At 42.0% G+C, this 16,846-nt stretch overlaps 1 protein-coding gene across 3 annotated transcripts; it reads right to left on the reverse strand.

Annotated features, from left to right (window-relative positions):
- Positions 1-509: 509 nt before the first annotated feature.
- ticrr (TopBP1-interacting, checkpoint, and replication regulator) lies at positions 510-13,973 on the reverse strand. Of its 3 annotated transcripts, none has more exons than XM_058075222.1 (21): positions 12,814-13,973; positions 10,857-11,094; positions 9,961-10,193; positions 9,643-9,883; positions 8,334-8,472; positions 8,046-8,170; positions 7,742-7,945; positions 7,326-7,471; positions 6,768-6,868; positions 6,587-6,680; positions 6,394-6,476; positions 6,013-6,243; positions 5,789-5,876; positions 5,624-5,696; positions 5,363-5,494; positions 4,413-4,503; positions 4,262-4,317; positions 3,885-4,162; positions 1,775-3,755; positions 1,539-1,667; positions 510-901 (listed from the first exon to the last, which is right to left on the reverse strand). In XM_058075222.1, the coding sequence occupies exons 1-21, from the start codon at positions 13,471-13,473 to the stop codon at positions 786-788; spliced, it is 5,439 nt and encodes a 1,812-aa protein (XP_057931205.1). In that variant the 5' UTR covers positions 13,474-13,973; the 3' UTR covers positions 510-785. The 3 variants fall into 3 exon arrangements, with proteins under 3 accessions (XP_057931205.1, XP_057931204.1, XP_057931206.1); XM_058075221.1 differs by having other exon boundaries at positions 1,539-1,670; XM_058075223.1 differs by having other exon boundaries at positions 1,539-1,670; positions 5,789-5,870; positions 12,814-13,971.
- Between the last annotated feature and the right edge of the window lie 2,873 nt (positions 13,974-16,846).

Here is a 16,846-nt window from a genome sequence, read left to right on the forward strand (position 1 = left end):
CGTGAGCAGAGTTCTGGTTGAATTTCAATAACGAATGTAGTTCCAGTTGGTTGGTGGGGCCACTTAAGTAAAGAGTTTGGATCCTCAAAACAATATGCTTTCTAAAAAGTAATGCAGTTGCATCACAAAAATGCCTCCTCGACAAAAAACAGACCTCACAATCGCTATGTGTTAGTTTCTCTCACGTCAGACCACTGTGTGCAGTCGCCGGTTCGTTGTTGTGTATGTGTTCTCACATTGCAGTGGTGCGGTCATAATGTCTTCATCCGCGTATGTACACTGTGGACATATAAAGTAACGGCAAAAGTAATCCTACTGTACTCTATGAAATGTATCTAAATTGCATGTCAGTGGTCTGAGCTAATTTCTACTGCTCTGATTTACTCACTCAGGTCATCGTTGCATGGCAACCAATGACGCGCAGTCTTAGTCGAAGTAAATGATGGGATTGTCAAAATAAGACATGTTTATCAAAGAAGAAAAAAAATAGAAAAAAAAGTTGAAAACTATTTATTTACAAAATACTCTGCAAATTATTTACATTCAAATAAAACCTTTCCCTTTGACTTAAAATTGCTTTTTGTGATTTGAAAAAACAACTAATAAATAAACACATTTCAAACACTTAGGCTCAGAACTGACAGATTCAATGAGAGAAATTAATTAGAAATGAGAACATTTTTAGCTTTAGGAAAACAAATTCAATAAAAACATTTTTGAAACGTAATTTAACCCAAAGCATCCAAATTAACAAAGATGTTTCACCTCTGGTGCTCTGTTGGGCCTCAGTGAATCAGTCTTTTCCTGCTGTAACGTTGCCCTGTGCAGGAGAGTGTTATAGGCTGGTTGAAGGTAGAGTGTGCCACTTCGACTTCCACACTCCTCTCGGCTGCCACTTCGTCTGCAACGGTCAGCGTATAAAGTTGTGGGTTAGAGTCAAGTTGACGTCAAAAAGTGACAACACATTAAGTTGAACGCCATTTAAAAAGGGGACCTATTATGCTTTTTCCATTTTTCTGACCTATAAATTAGGGATCGATCTATATGGTTTTTTCGGGCCGATGCCGATACCGTTTTTTTTCCCACCACCCTTAGCCGATGGCCGATTTTGCTTTGGCCGATATTTGTGTCCAATACTGCTTTTGCTCCCTCAATTTATATGAAAAAATGACCATGATAACAAATATTCCAGGTCTCAAGTTTAAACAAATATTGAAATGTAAACATTGAACACAGTAGGATTCAGCTTTCTTAAACACACATTTAAACGGCATTATCAACTTTAAAAGGAGTAACTATTCAACCATGTGCAAAACATTTCTGTCGTAGTTTAAGTTTTATCTAGCGTCGATGTGATGACTGCTCCTCCGCAGTGTGACGCGCACTGCAAAAAAATCCCATCAATTTACTAATTGTTTTAAGTTATAAGGAGACTTTGCTCTGTTGGCAGAAATGCACAGTAGAGGCTTCATTATGCTACAGCGACATGGTTTGCTCCTCTCCCTCCTAACAGTCCCACGGGACTTTACCAACTGTACCTTGATGGCGAGGTGTTCTCTTGCTTGAGGATCCTGGTTTGCCCTTGAAGAGCAGTGGAGACTGAGTGAGGGCAAAAATCCCACTCGCTGTCACTGGCTTTCTCACCTTTGAATGGGGAGGGGTCGCTGCTGCTGGAATGTAAACAACCAGCCGTCATTACATTGCAATGGATTGTGAAAGAAAATAGTTAATCACTCTAATGAACTGTCCAAAAATATGCAAACGTGTAGCTTACTGGACTTGGCGTCTCCACTTCCAGCTGTCCACATAATTTCTTCTTCAGGCCTTATAGGATCAGCTGCCATGCAGTCTCCCACAGGAGACCGAGGAGATGCGTGTTTTGGAGGAGCTTTGTGGCTGGGCTCATCAGTATCGTCCATGTCTGACAACCGGCTCACGCCAAGCTCAGCTTCCTCCAGCATCTCCTCAAGCAGTGGCTCACCCTTCTGGCAACGCTCTTTGCCTCCAACCCCTCTGATGTGGGCTCTCTTCCGCCGGGGCCAACTGTTCAGGTTGTCCGGCGTCATCTTTCCGACACTCTGAGGGGATGGGGACATGGGGAAAACATCTGCAACTGCAATTGGTGACGTGGTTCCCGCAGGATGGTGTGTTGGGGTGTAGGACTGGCATATGTAGGTCTGAACCACTCCACCTTTTCTGGGTGTGCTTTTGGCAGGCGTGATGTGAGTACAGAAGGATGGTGAAACACAACCAGGATCTCTGTGTTTGGGGAACAATGCCAATGGGCTCTCCATTGGTGAAGGTTTAATGCTGACGGAAGGGCTCTGAGCTCCCAGTCGAAGTCCGTCATCAGTGACCAAATTGCTTGCATTCGTAGAGTCGCATTTCAATTTAAGTTTGGGAAGCCCAGAGGTTTGCATTTCCATTTCTACTTGATAGGAAGTAGATTTTGGTGTACCTGTGCCTTTTTGTTGCCGCTGCCTAGATAGCCCTCTGGGAGTTGAAAACCTTTGGAATTCATTCGAGTAGCCCAAACGAGCAGCCGCTTCCCGCTGCTGGCGGTCGGGAGTCTGTCTGAAGCCATAGCTGCGACCAGGTGTACCATGTACGTGCGGGTTGGAGGAAGGCATTTCTGATGCAAAATCTTCACTGGACTTTGACGGTTTGCGGGAAAAGCTGATTTTCATTTTGAGGCCTCCGCTAAACTGCGTCTTTACAACTAACGCATCCACAATGTCAATACTGTCGTCACTGGTGGTGTTGACTTGTGAATCAGACTGAGAACTTGTCTCACATTGAGACATTTGCAAACTTTCAGCCCTTTTCTCTTCTGACTGCAAGTTGCATTCCAGAATTGCGGTAGATGTAGATGGAGAGTCCGTATCCAGTGCTAAGGTAATACTGTCACTTGGCTGGGGTTTATTACTGGTGGTTTCAGCAACTATCAGGGACTTTCCTGGAGACATGGTTGAATTGGCTACTAATGCTGTCATTGTTTGCTTAGACTGGGATGCAGTGCTTGGACTTTTACCTGGTGTTCGCCCAGAGCGAGTAGCCATGTGGTGAGTAGGGCTCAGTATCTTGGTTTGACTTCTAGTGTTGGCTGTAGGAAAGAGACTGTGTTCTTCTTCTGGAAACACTTGTAAAGGCACCGCCTCCAGCTGAGTGTTTACTTTTTCAGAGGATTGAGGGTTGTCCTGTAGCAAATCGGCCCTTCTTGAATACGGTGAAATCCTGAGTAAGCTTACCTGACAGGTCTTCTCAGGGGTCTTGAGGGTCCCCTTTATTTTGCTGTGGCTTTTTATAGGGCTGTAGAACTTGTTAGGTGTCCTCACCAATCTTGGTGAACCAGGACACACCATGCGAGGAGACTCAGGCATCTTGAATGTCACATCCTCTGGCACAACACATTTTCTTGGTGATGGAGACCAAGTAACACTCTTTTTTGGAGTCTTGGAATATAGATGGAATCCAGTGGGAGAGGCACATTCCGAAGTCTTGACAGGAGTTCTGAGAATGCCCTTTAGTGGACTCCTTAAAGGACTTTGCTTCAAGGTTGTCTCTACTACAAAAGTCTTTTTAGCAGGAGATCTGAAACAACTGCCTCTCAGAGCCACATCAGGATGACCAGTAGGACTCTTGACAGAGAGACCACACACCCGGGAAGAAGGTGTGCGAGGAGTTCTGGGGGTTGTGCTCAGACAAAGGCCTCTTGTGGATTTTTCACATCTCTTTTCCGGTGTCTTGTCTGGACTCTACACAGGGTAAGATATCAGTGTACACCGTTATTTTAGTGTGTAAATGTTATTATCCATAGCTTTTATGAAGAAAGCACTTAATCTAGGACCCTTTTTGCTTGATACAATGTCTGATGTTGTACTTACCTCAAAAACACTGGAGTCTGTGGAGAGCCGAGACCTGGTGGTCCTGGTTGCTGCCGCAGAGGTAGAAGGACGACAGGGAGACTCAGCTGCCCCAAAAAGAAGCCTCATGGGTGACTGTACTTTTTTCACATTAACATTTTGAATTTTTCCTTCGCTGAGTGTAAGCTGGGAAGCAGAGAGCGCCCTCTCCAGGTTGCGGGAACGAGGCTGGGAACTTGAATAAAAGGTGTTGGAGTGTCTCCTAGCAAACTTCTTTATCCTCGGGCTCCTTCTGACCTCTGTCACAAACATAAAATTATAAATAATAATAATTATTATAATAAATGTTCATATTTGGTCTGATATGTGCCACTGAAAAGGTAAAAGCAATTGCTGACCTGCTGGTTTTACTGGTGATTCTTCTACAATGCACTCCTCACTTGGCACAGACCTTCTTTATATACAGAACGCAACAATATATTACAATGTACAAGTAAAATTTCGCACGTCGCTCACAAAGAACAAAATCTGTCAGAATCTGCTACTTACCGTCCCATTTTTTGTCGATAAAGGAGCCTGTTGGATCCTTGCTTATGGTGGGGTGTTTCACACACTTTCTTTGTTATGAGTCTGTGCCCCTCTGAAAAGGAAGAATAAACAGTTAGACTACAAATGTTGGTATCAGACCGATTTTTTGTTTTTAAAACTGACCGTAAGCTAACCTCCTCTGTAAGAGTTTTAGTCATGGTATTTACAAAAATACTAGAAACTAAGGATCGGGCCGATATTTGCGTTATTTACTTGAATTGGTATCGGCCGATACACGTGTGGGTTCACCGATGTGTGTACATATACATATATACACAGATATATATGTATATCTATCTATATCTACACAACACAAACTTTAATGATGAGAAAAATGTTTTATATATCTTACAAAATTGTGTCAGTGTGATGTGTTTGTGTGTGGAGGCAGGGGGGGAGGGGGGTAGATGCTAGATAAAACTTAAACTATGACAGAAATGTTTTGCACATTGTTGAATATTTACTCCTTTGTAAAGTGATAATGCTGTTTAAATGTGTGTTTAAGAGAGCTGAATCCTACTGTGTTCAGTGTTTACATGTCAGTAAATATTTGTTTCAACTTGAGACCTTTTTTCCATATAAATTGAGGGAAAAAATCAGTATCGGCCCCAAAAAAAAACATATCGGTCGATCCCTACTAGAAACACTCTAAATTTTTCTGAAATTGGTTTTATAAAAACGTGTAATTGTGTTTACGCTTTAGTTACTTGTTAAAAACATTATTAATTCCATAATTGAAAAACACATTGTCAAAGTATCAGATAGGGACACAAAATCTGATCGGACCTGTGGCCAAAAGAATCACATCAGGATCGGAGGCCAAAAATGCTGATCAGGACATCCTTACTTAAATGTAGTACAAATAAATGCGTATAAAAAGTGCAGGAATTGCTCCGTGGTCCAGATTTTACCTTCAGACCCATTACATCGTTTGCGCTTCAGTCCTTCCACAGTAGACAAAGATTGGCTCCTTGGGAGTTTGGCCTTCTTGGATGGAGAAAGCATCTCTTGGTTGAACAAGTTTCTTCTCACCTTGGTAACTTCTGACAACAAATCACACCAAAGTCTCTACTGAGGAATGTACCTTCTTTACTTTTGTGTACGTTTCTCACAGTTGCAGTATAGTAATGTAAAACTGACTCCTACCCCACATCAAAGAGGATATACTGTACCGTGTGTTTCTTGTTTCTGAGGTTGTGGTACTGCCACTGTTTTTTCCGGAGCAGTACAGGCTTTTGATTTAGACTGCTCAAACAAAATAAATAAGGTAACACTGGCGATTAGAAATGTGAACGTTTGGTAACTCAACAGCCATGTAGCAGTTATCTTACACTTACACTTCGTGTCGTCTTTTTGGGCATCTCTATTTGGCGTAAACTCTGTGATGATTCAGTCATACTGCGATGACGGGTCAGCATTCTGCTCCTCAAAAAAAAAAATGTATGCTTAAAATTCTGCACTCATCTGAGAGAGAAGTCACCTTATTCAACACCTGCTGAATAAGTTTATTCTAACATAAGAAAAAAAAACATATAACAAAGGCAGCACCTGCCCCTCTCACCTCTGTTTTTTAGCTGAGCGATTTCGCAGGTCTTGCAGACGATCGCTACTGTTCGAAGCCAGGCTGTGTGTGGATAGAGAGGCCAAGGATGCTGAAGGAGAAACACTGTCCTTGGCTACTGACTCGTCACTGAAGAAGTCTGTAGGAAGAACGGCCACCAAGGCCTCGGGGAGTTGCGTGCCCAGACTGTGGTAAATGTCTGCCAGAACTCTTGGGATGGTTGTCAGAAACCTGCCATGAGACTTTTGTTAAAATAATTACAACAGAAAAAGCACTGCTTGATAAACATTTGTCTTTTTAAAGAAAAACAGCTGTGAGGTTTAATGCTAAATGACTAAAATGCTCCATGTCATGACATGACCCTTGCACTGGAACACTTACACTGGGAGGACGTCATCTTGAAGGAACCTTGTGAGAGTCACGGGGTCTTTTGTCAGGGATATAATTCTCATCATTTCAGCCACCTTAACACCACAATGGTTTAAATAGAAAAATAAAACAAAACAATTAAATGCATTAATAATCATGAAATAGCAGCTACAGTACATATTATACATAATAGAGAGCATCCTACCTCTTCAGCAATCTGTTCAGCATCCAGACAATCAGCCTGTTCAGAGGAGAAATGTCTGCACAACTCCAACCTGAGCCATGCCTGGAGCTGGCACCTAGTGGTCACAATGCGCATTACCATATGTAAGAGCTAGCCTATTAACACATCCTGGGGGAGTTATAAGGATTAAGCAGCCACTCACTCTCTGACTTTGCTCTCCAAATTTGCTGCTGAGCCATACGACTGCCTGATAGATCTGCTGGTCTTAAGAAGGTGCTGCTGGGAAAACTGAAGGGTCTTGACCTGTGAGGGAAACTGAATTTTACACATGCAAGTAGCAATGTGCTTCATTTAATTATTTTATTTTTTTTACTTTAATCACTCATTATCGACCAACCAAGCAAAATGCTGTTCACATCCATTGTTAAAGGTGACCTATTATGCTCATTTTTTGGCCCTTTGTATTGAGTTGTGGACTCCCATTGAGCAGCTACACACAATAACCAGTGCAGAAAGTTTTCTAGATCTTCCCGAATCTGCACCTATTCCAGCTGCATTTCGTGCTTCTCACGAAAATGTTCAGAGCCATCCCAAAATTCTTTCAGGGTTCACTTCCAAATACGCAAAACTCATTATCTGAAAATTTGGCATCGGATTAACACAAGAATACAAAATTCTAACTACATTTATAGGACAGAAAAGTGGAAAAAGCATTATAGGCCCCCTTTAAATGTGTGCAATAGCTGGACAGACGTTTCACCTGAAGCTCAGGTCCTTCCACGAGGAATGTTTTCACAGCAGTCAGAAGCTGCTGAACACCAGTGAGGAGAGAAGAGTCTTGTTCTGCAATGGTCTTCTCATAAGTGGATTTCAGATGAGACAGCAACTCGGCTTCACTAGTGAAGGCTGAGACAGGAAGAAAATACTTTGATTACTCCAGTTAGCTGGTGATCCACAATGAGGTGAGGTGTCCAATACGAAATGTAGATGATATATTTTCTTTTAACTGTAATAATATCCAACACAGAATTAAACTCGAATCCAGACACTTCATATGCATACGGTATATACATATGTATTTTTTTTCCAAAAAAAGAATATCTTCAGTCTGCATCTTTGGACACACAATGAATAGGAAATTGTCTTCTCTGTTTGCAGAGTGACACGGATATTAACCTATGACGTTGGCTCCTCCAGCTCTTGTTTTGTTGTTGGAGAGTTTCTTGGTCTGTCTCTCAGCCCCTTTGCCCTCTGACCCCACTGGTTCTGCGTCAGCCTGGCTCTTCTGGGCCTTTAAGTTGAGCCGAGCCACATTCAGCATCTGCAAGGAGCGACTCATGGTCTTCATCTTCTGCTTCACAGGAGTACGCTGGGGGCCTCCTGCGGGGAAAATGACAAATGTAATGGTTGAAATTTGGTGTCTGCTCTGTGTTTTATACTTGAACGGATTCTCTTTTTTTGGTTCAATTAGCTTTCTTACGTTTCTTGCTCCTCTTGTTGTCAGAAGCCTTTGATGTCTGATACAGCTCTGCAAGGTCATTGATCAGCTCTTTATGGGAGAGATACTCGTCTTCTTCTCTTTGGTCAGGTACTGCATGGAGCAACCTGCCAATGAATGTAAGTAGTACAGCATCAGGATCAATACTTAACTGTATGTACCACACTGAGAGTGTAAGTATCATTGGCAAACAAATCCTGACATTTAAAACCATGCAATAATAATAATAATAATAATAATAATAATAAGTAAATGAATAAATCAAATAACCTCAATGACTCCATCAAATGGGAAGTGACTCCGGAGTGATCTGAATGAGGAAACCATGTCTCCAACAATCCCGCTGTCAGTGGGCAATGACTGAGCTCCTGCTGGGCCCACTCGGGAACAATATAATCATTTGGATGATCTAAACAGGACACATAAAAAAATATAAACAGTAATACAACAGTAACTAACATATGCGCAGATATAGAATAATTTGAAATTTTGTCCATCATCCACAATCCTTGTGTGAGACAACACACGTCTGTCTTTTTTGTGTGTTCTAAATGATAAAAAGGCTGAAATGAGACAACTAAAAAAAATGCACGTAATGGAGCAACTATTCAACTCTTATATATTTATTAATATTTGTCATGACTGTTATATAATTTAAGAATCTTGACAACTATATTACAACATTGTTATATTGCCTTATTTTCCTATGTATTTTAAACTAGCAAAGAGTACATTTAGAATACAGGGGGGGAATAAATGTATTGCAATTGATGCAAAATGGATAGGGGGTAGGATTAAATAGGCTTTTCTTCTACTTCTGCTTCTACTCCTTTTTGGACATGAGACAGATGCAGAAGACAGGGTTGGATGGAGGCAATTGATTTGCTGTGTCGACCCCTGAAGGGAAAAGCCGAAAGAGAAAGAAGACTCCTTTTGGACATGTAAAACTGTGAATTGTATTATGTGGTGTATACATGTTCAAAATAAATTAAACCATCACCATTCTGCCCAAATGGCTTCTGCAAAAACCTACATTTAGGTTATTACTAACACTGTTACACAGAGCTGCTACTTTACTGGCATTGCGACACCTTGCCACACCACAACGGCAAGCTACTAGCCAGCTGGTGACTAGCTTCACCATACACACGCTCACAATGCCTCAGGCCACTACCAAACGTACATTTTTGAGCTGATGCCACTGCTGCTGTGTTTCTGTTTTTTAGTTAGCTGTCAAAGTAAGTTAACGGTAGGTGTAGTGTTGGTTTCTATGTTTTTCTGTTAATGCTTATAGTACAGCCAAACACTGTAGGAATTACATGTTATCATGAATGTGCTTGTTACTACATGGTCACAGCATGTATAACAAAACATTGACAGTTAAGTGAAGTTGGGTGTTTTAATTGTAGGCTTTGGAGGCTGAACAGTTAACATTCTTAGCTGCCTCTTTTTTTTTTAGCTGTTTTTATATCTTTAGAATGCACAGAAAACAGAAAGACATGTGTGTTCATGTCTCACATAAGGAATTGTGAATGATGGGCAAAATACCAAAAAGGGTGCGGTTTTCCTTTGACCTTACCATCAGCACTGTCACCATCCTGCTCCATCATGTCATATACGACACCTAAGACACTGCTCACTACTTCTGGAAGGTCAGCAGAGATTGCTGCTGTGGTGGTGGAGGATATAGGCTCAGGGGTGTTGATGGGCTGATGGGGCTGAGTGATCACAGGCTGGATGATGGTGAGCAGAGCTGAAAATTGGGACAACGGAGCGAGGACAGCCGAGGACAACAGGCCACTAACGCTCACCTCAGCAACCTGGGGGATAAGATAATTTAAAATTGGACAATAAAAGCTGACATCAAGTTATACACAGTTCTATTTAGATTTCTCACCATGGAGAGAGAATGAGCAAACATCTCCGTCAGGATATGAAGGAAAGCAGCAGCTCCTGGCTCACTTGTGCTGGGGCACTGAAGCAGCCACGACTCTGTGTTGGTGTGTGACAGTGAAGAGGCATCCCAGCCCTGCAGCATACTCTTCAGACATACTTCCACACCCTGAGGGAGAGGGCACTGACTGCAGGACACTGGCTCTAAAGTAATAGCACAGCTCTGTGCAACACCACCTGAGAAAGAGGGGTATAGACACAGGTGAATGATTGTGATACCACCATGGAGATCCTGCATCTTCTTTAGTTTGTGTATGACAATTTGTGACTCAAAATTGTCCATAGGTATGAATGCGAATGTGAATATACTCTACATGCCCTGTGATTGGCTGGCAACCAATAAAGGGTGTTCCGCTGCTGTTCCAGCACACCCCCGCGACCATAATGACGATAAGCGGCATAGGAAACGGATGGACAGACGGATATGGCAACGGGTGGATTACATAACCACCCGGTACTGCAACTATCTATCTATGTATCTATAGTACCACCAAAGGAAAGGTCAGGTGGTAATGTCTTTCTATAAAAAAAAACAACCAACTATGGTTACATTATGTTTTTGTTGCTATTTATTAATGAGATGATTAAAAATACTAATTAGGTGATCACTTGGATAAAAGTATCGATAATTCAGGACTTTTTTTTTTTTTTACTAGTCGGTAAGTACTATATGGACCTTAATGGAAATTTAAAGATATTCAGTGGTGGGCGTACATTTCGGTGCTAGGAATGTTTATGCACTCGATGTTGTGCAAGTCTAGTTTGTATTTTGTTTTGTAAAAATTGATTGCAGTATGTTATTCAAACATTATATGGAGTACATATGATATAAACAACAACCTTGGTTGAGCCAGAGAATGCCCCCCGTGGCAGGAAAAGCAAGGCAGTGCTGGTGTTCAGAGCACAGCAAGTATCCTAGACTGGACCGGAACGGGAAGCTCTCAATCCCAATGCCGGCGTCTGTCTTCTGAGCAGAGGACGGGCTCAACAGTGCCACCAACGGGATCACTTTGCCACCAACCTGTGCCAGGACCTGAGAGATTTTGTCAAAGCCTAGCTGGTCCTCACGTTGCATGTTCTGTAATTTGGCAAATACAGATGTCCATCAGGAACTGAGTAAAAAGTTGATTTCATTGACAAGTGAGTGTACCTATAATGAAATACATTTGTTGAATAAGCCATACAAAATGAACAAAAAAATTACATCGGGGAAAATGTACAATAAACAGGTTGCACACCATTATTACTGCTTTTGATAACAGAAATGACAAAAAAAGATCAACAATAATCCAACTCAAAAACTCTCACTACATTGACTGTACATTCATGGTTGTCACAAAGAGAAGTTAAAACAAAAATCAATTAATTATTGCGATCGAGAGCTGATGAATGACAGCCGGCGAGCCTCTCCGGTGATGTCGGCTGCCAGTGGGTAGAACCAGGGCAATTGCGGATAACCAAAAAGATTTTTTTTTTCTGATGCAGCTCATGAATTAAAAGATAAAGAAAGAAAAGATAAAAACTATCATTTATAAAGCAGATAGATTGCATGTTAGGATGACTCTAGCTCACGATTCTTGTGCAATCCTTCAATCCTTCAATTTTACATTGGGGAGCTCTTAAACTTTACTTGATCTGGATGTCTGTCAGGTGTTATGGTCTTTCAAGAAGTCTTTAAAATTAATTATGGTGACATACTTTTGCACAACAGGCCACACGATGGACGAGTGGTTATTTTGGCCTCAGAGCTAGATCGAGGGTTCGATGTGTTTAGACATATGTGTGGTGTTTGTGTTCTCCCAGTGTGCACATTTGCTTTCTCTTGGTGCCCCGGCTTTCTCCAGCATCCCTAATTGGAGACTCTAAATCAGGGGTCTCAAACTCGCGGCCCGTGGGCCAAATGCACCCCACAGGACGCTAGTTTGAGGCCCTCGCCTTGATATGAAAGTTTAATGTTAGCGCAGCCTGCACGAGTTTGATATGGATGCTGTATAGGTATCATGTATCCAGAAATGACAGCTTAAATTGTTTGTTTTTTCATCTTATTTTGTGTAGAAAAATAAATGTTAAGATATTTGAGAACAGTGGAATGTTATATCAGAGCTTTTCTTGTGGAAAAACAGAACCAAAACACTGAAAAAGTGTAGGGTATAGCAGAAGCACAAGCATTGAAGACAATTTTTTTGTTTGTTTTTATGCGGGGTTTTTTTTTTAAACCTGATGCGGCCCAGGCTGTACGGCAGTTGAGTGGTTAGTGCACAGACCACACAGCTAGGAGACCTGAGTTCAATCCCACCCTCGGCCATCTCTGTGTGGAGTTTGCATGTTCTCCCCGTGTGTGCGTGGGTTTTCTCCGGGTACTCCGGTTTCCTCCCACATCCCCAAAACATGCTAGGTTAATTGGTGACTCCAAATTGTCCATAGGTATGAATGTGAGTGTGAATGGTTGTTTGTCTATATGTGCCCTGTGATTGGCTGGCGACCAGTCCAGGGTGTACCCCGCCTTCCGCCCGAAGACAGCTGGCATAGGCTCCAGCACCCCCGCAACCCTCGTGATGATAAGCAGTAGAAAATGAACGAATGATGCGGCCCAGCCTCACCCAAACCCTAGCTCCAGTGGCCCCCAGGTAAATTGAGTTTGAGGCCCCTGCTCTAAATTGTCCATAAGTGTGAATGGTTGTGATTGGTTGGCGTGCATTCCAGGTTGTAGACAACCTCTCTCCCAAAGTCAGCTCAATCAAGAACAAACACAATATGAAAATTGATGGCTGGATATTTTCATATCAGCAAAACTTACCTGAACATGAGGAGTGCTGTCAAGCCACTGCAGCACGACCTGCCTCTGGGCTAGCATGTCCTGGACAGCTTTGGATAGAATGTTCTCGGACAAGTCTGAATGAATGTCAAGGTTTCCCGCAGAGAGATAGTCAACCAGTTGAATCCAGCTTCGTGGACACTCTGATACAATAAACACTACATTTCTCCCGTGGTTTGAAAGGTCGTCCTCCTGCGAATGAGAAGGCTTGCCAGATAGGCTCGCCTTTCTGGGCCTCAAGGACAGCTTCGTAGGAGAAGTGATGTCTGGTCGGTCCCATTGGAAGTCCAGCAAGATTTCTTTGAGTGCAGTCTGCACTGAAGCAGACTGATTGCATGGCTGCTTCTGTTGGGGGATGAAGTCATTGTCTTTGCCGTCAAACCTGGCATCAAACTCTACGTCGAAGTCATCGAATGTTTTGTAGCGAAGCTCCTTAAAGTCAGACCCCCTCGTTAAGAGGCTGGCGCTTCGTCCAGTCTTCGTCTGGAAGAATTTATATCCCCAGCGTACTTTATCAAACCCATACCTGTAGCCGTAGTGAAGTAACATCTGTAAAATTCCACGTTTCAATAGATGTTTTCTGGCGTCCAGTCGGGTTCTGTAATCCACATCGACGACAAACACGAGGTTTTGTAAAGCCATATTGTCAAGCAGTTCCTCCCTATTGCCGTCCACTAAATGTCAATTCAATGTACGTTCGAAAATATGCGTCATTCAGCAAACACCATTAGCAACAGCAACTTCAATATAGCTACCAAGCGAGCACGAAGTTGGCTCAGAAGAAGCTACTGCGACTCGTGTAGCGATACATTTTACTCCAGTATCGGTCTGACACACAACGCGATACGTATGAAATAACTACATCCATGAAAACGTCTCAAAATGTAGCATAACATTTTGTTAAGTTGCTAAGCGGTCGCCATTTTCTCATCGTCAAGACATTCTGAACCGTTCGCGCTCCTTGAACGAAATTCCACCCCCTTTGTCGTGATTGGCCAACTCAATTCATAACAATCTCATTGGTCCAGTGAAGTGCAGTTGCTATACAGCGATTAGCCGAACTGTCACTAACCCAAACACTATTGGCTTAATGTGCCATCGGTCACATGTGGCGTACCAAACGACAACATAAGGCGACGGCAACAGGCACCGCCCCTATTTAACTTTTAAATATAAGTTATGCAACACTTGCACAAGTACTTTAAAAAACAAACGAAAAGCAATAACTGCACGAAAGCAATGCTGCAAGTTAAAATATGTTATAAGAAATATCTGTCAACATTTGCATGATAAAATATGAAAAACGTATAATAGAGTAAAAAAAATAAAAAAAATAAAAAATGGGAAAGTAAGTAAATAAATGATACACCACAGTAGGATTGTTTTCCTTTAGACCATTCTTTACAGTGTTATTGTATCAGTATAGTGATCTTTACTGCCAAGTGTTTCACAAAGAAAAAAAATTAAATATTAATTCCATAAAGTAGGGGTGGCACGGCGGTCTAGTGGTTAGCGCGGACCTCACAGCTAAGAGACCAGGGTCCAATTCCACCCTCGGCCATCTCTGTGTGGAGTTTGCATGTTCTCCCTGTGCATGCGTGGGTTTTCTCCGGGTACTCCGGTTTCCTCCCACATTCCAAAAACATGCTAGGTTAATTGATGACTCCAAATTGTCCATAGGTATAAATGTGAGTGTGAATGGTTGTTTGTCTATATGTGCCCTGTGATCGGCTGGCGACCAGTTCAGGGTGTACCCCGCCTCTCGCCCGAAGACAGCTGGGATAGGCTCCAGCACCCCCCGCAACCCTCGTGAGGATAAGCGGTAGAAAATGAATGAAATGAATGAATGAATTCCATAAAGTGTGGTCCACCTGGCGGCATGGCTAACTTACATTTTTTACGTAAGCTTGGGTCTCTCATGTAGTTGATGGGGTTTGCAGAATTTTTAAGTTTATTCTTTTGCATGTGTTTTTGGTGATCACTCGATCACATCTCTGGCCTAAAATATAAGCCACACAAGAAATGGTGAGTGGGTGCAAGTGGGTCACCTTGTTTTGAATCCCTCGTCACTTTGTTTCTTCAGCACCAGAGGGGGATGATGAGGCGAGAGAAGAAGGATGCGGAGGGAGCGTCTCAAATGGTTGTCTCACTTAACCGACTCTCACCTTGCATTAAAACATGCCAACAAGATGTAGGTCAGCGATGCTTTAAATGCAGCAAACAAAAAAGTCTTATTAACGGGGTTCAAAGTTCACCAGTCAAAGATGGTCACTGCATTTGAAGTTTGGAAATTTTCATCCATGCACACCATTTTGTCAGCCTATATTTGTATTGTTTTTGTACGCACATCCGACAAATAGGCCTCTATAGTGTCAATGAGTCTGTCATTAAAATGCAATTAGGGTGTTAGAGTGTTACCTTTTTGTTCTTCCTTCTGTGAGTGGAATCAATAAGCAGCTCCTTCAAAGCCATCATTATTCTTTATATTAGAGAGAATTGCATATGCAGTTGTTAGATGACATTAAGTGTGTTATGATTATGCACCAAAGATAATAACCTCTCATTCAATAGTGCACATCTCTAAAATGTGTAACTAACCGTTGCTTCCTTCCTGTTTTTACATTTGGTAATATTGAGGCCTCTGACATCCAAAATAGGAAATGGTTTGTTTAGTGTATGATAAGGGTGTCCACACGCTCTTTTGCTCCCATTTTTCCTAAGCTGAAGTCAAAGATGTAAAACCTTTTCTATGTAGACAAAAGGCCAATCTCTCTCAAATACTGTTCAAAAATCTGGTTTAGTGAGCATCCATAATTAATCTCACCGAGACCACACAGGTGTGTCTTAGGCTGGCCAAAATAAAAGGCCAGTCCAAAATATGCAGATAAACTATATTGGAGGGGGATTGGAAAACCACTCAGTATCTGGTGTGACCACCATTTGCCTCAAATACAGTATATGACGATCTAAAGCATCCTAAATATGAAAATATGAATGGCTGACATACCCTGTGTTGTGGATGGATTACCCGATGATGGCGGTGGGGTTATGGTATGAACAGGCATATATTATGGACAACAAACACAGGTGCATTTTATTAATGGCACTTTGAATGTGAAGATGTATCGTGACAAGATCCCGAAGCCCACTGTTGAGCCGTTCATCCACAAACTCATCCATCATCTCATGTTGTAGCATGATAATGTATGGTCCCATGTTGTCAGGATCTGTGCACAATTCTTGGAAGCTGAAAACATCCAAGCTAATGCATTGACAGCTTTCTCACTTGACATGTCAACCACACCGAGCATGTTGGGGATGCTCTGGTTTTCAACCACCTAAACCAGCAATACAGTTATACTGCACCTGTTTGAGTAGCCTTTTATTGTGGCCAACCTAGGGCACACAAGTGGAGTAATGGTAATGGTAATGGTTTTATTTCATTTGAACATACATCAGATTACAATTGAGTGCATCACATAATCAGTTCACAGTTCCACATGTCCAAAAGGAGTAGGAAGAAGCAAAGCTTATTAAATCCTACCCCTCCATCTGGTACTTTTACAATCAGTAACCGTTACATTTGTTCATTTCCTGCTTTCCATAATACGGTTTAAGGCTTTTTTTTTTTTTTTGTAATTTTTTGTTCCATACTGAAGTACGAGGTGATATGAGCACCAATGACATAATGGGTACCATAGTAAGTGTCAATAAACAGTAAACCTCAGATATATCGGACTCGGATATATCGGAAATTCGCTCACAACGGACAGATAAAAAAGAACAGATTTTTCTGTAATGCATTTCCAATAAAAATTAATTGCATATATCAGATTTTTTATAACGGATTTCGCCTATTTCGGACAAAATCTCCAGTGCCGTTCCAATGCATTTCCATTAAATTTCCATCGCATATATCGGATGGGCGCATCGTGGCGCTCCGATTCGCCGAATCGTGACAGGCCGCTATACAACGTCATTTGCAGCGTTTGCAGCGTTGCCTGCGCGTCCAGGT

Source organism: Doryrhamphus excisus, chromosome 6 (assembly GCF_030265055.1).
Source record: "Doryrhamphus excisus isolate RoL2022-K1 chromosome 6, RoL_Dexc_1.0, whole genome shotgun sequence".
Taxonomy (NCBI): Eukaryota; Metazoa; Chordata; class Actinopteri; order Syngnathiformes; family Syngnathidae; genus Doryrhamphus; species Doryrhamphus excisus.

Excerpts from the sequence above, each read along its gene's own strand:
- ticrr (XM_058075221.1), bottom strand. The coding sequence starts at position 13,473 with ATGGCTTTACAAAACCTCGTGTTTGTCGTCGATGTGGATTACAGAACC. Across the intron at positions 8,473-9,642 it reads GGATGGTGACAGTGCTGATG|ATCATCCAAATGATTATATT; the intron begins GTAAGGTCAAAG and ends TGTCCTGTTTAG. Across the intron at positions 6,244-6,393 it reads CAAGATGACGTCCTCCCAGT|GTTTCTGACAACCATCCCAA; the intron begins GTAAGTGTTCCA and ends GTCTCATGGCAG.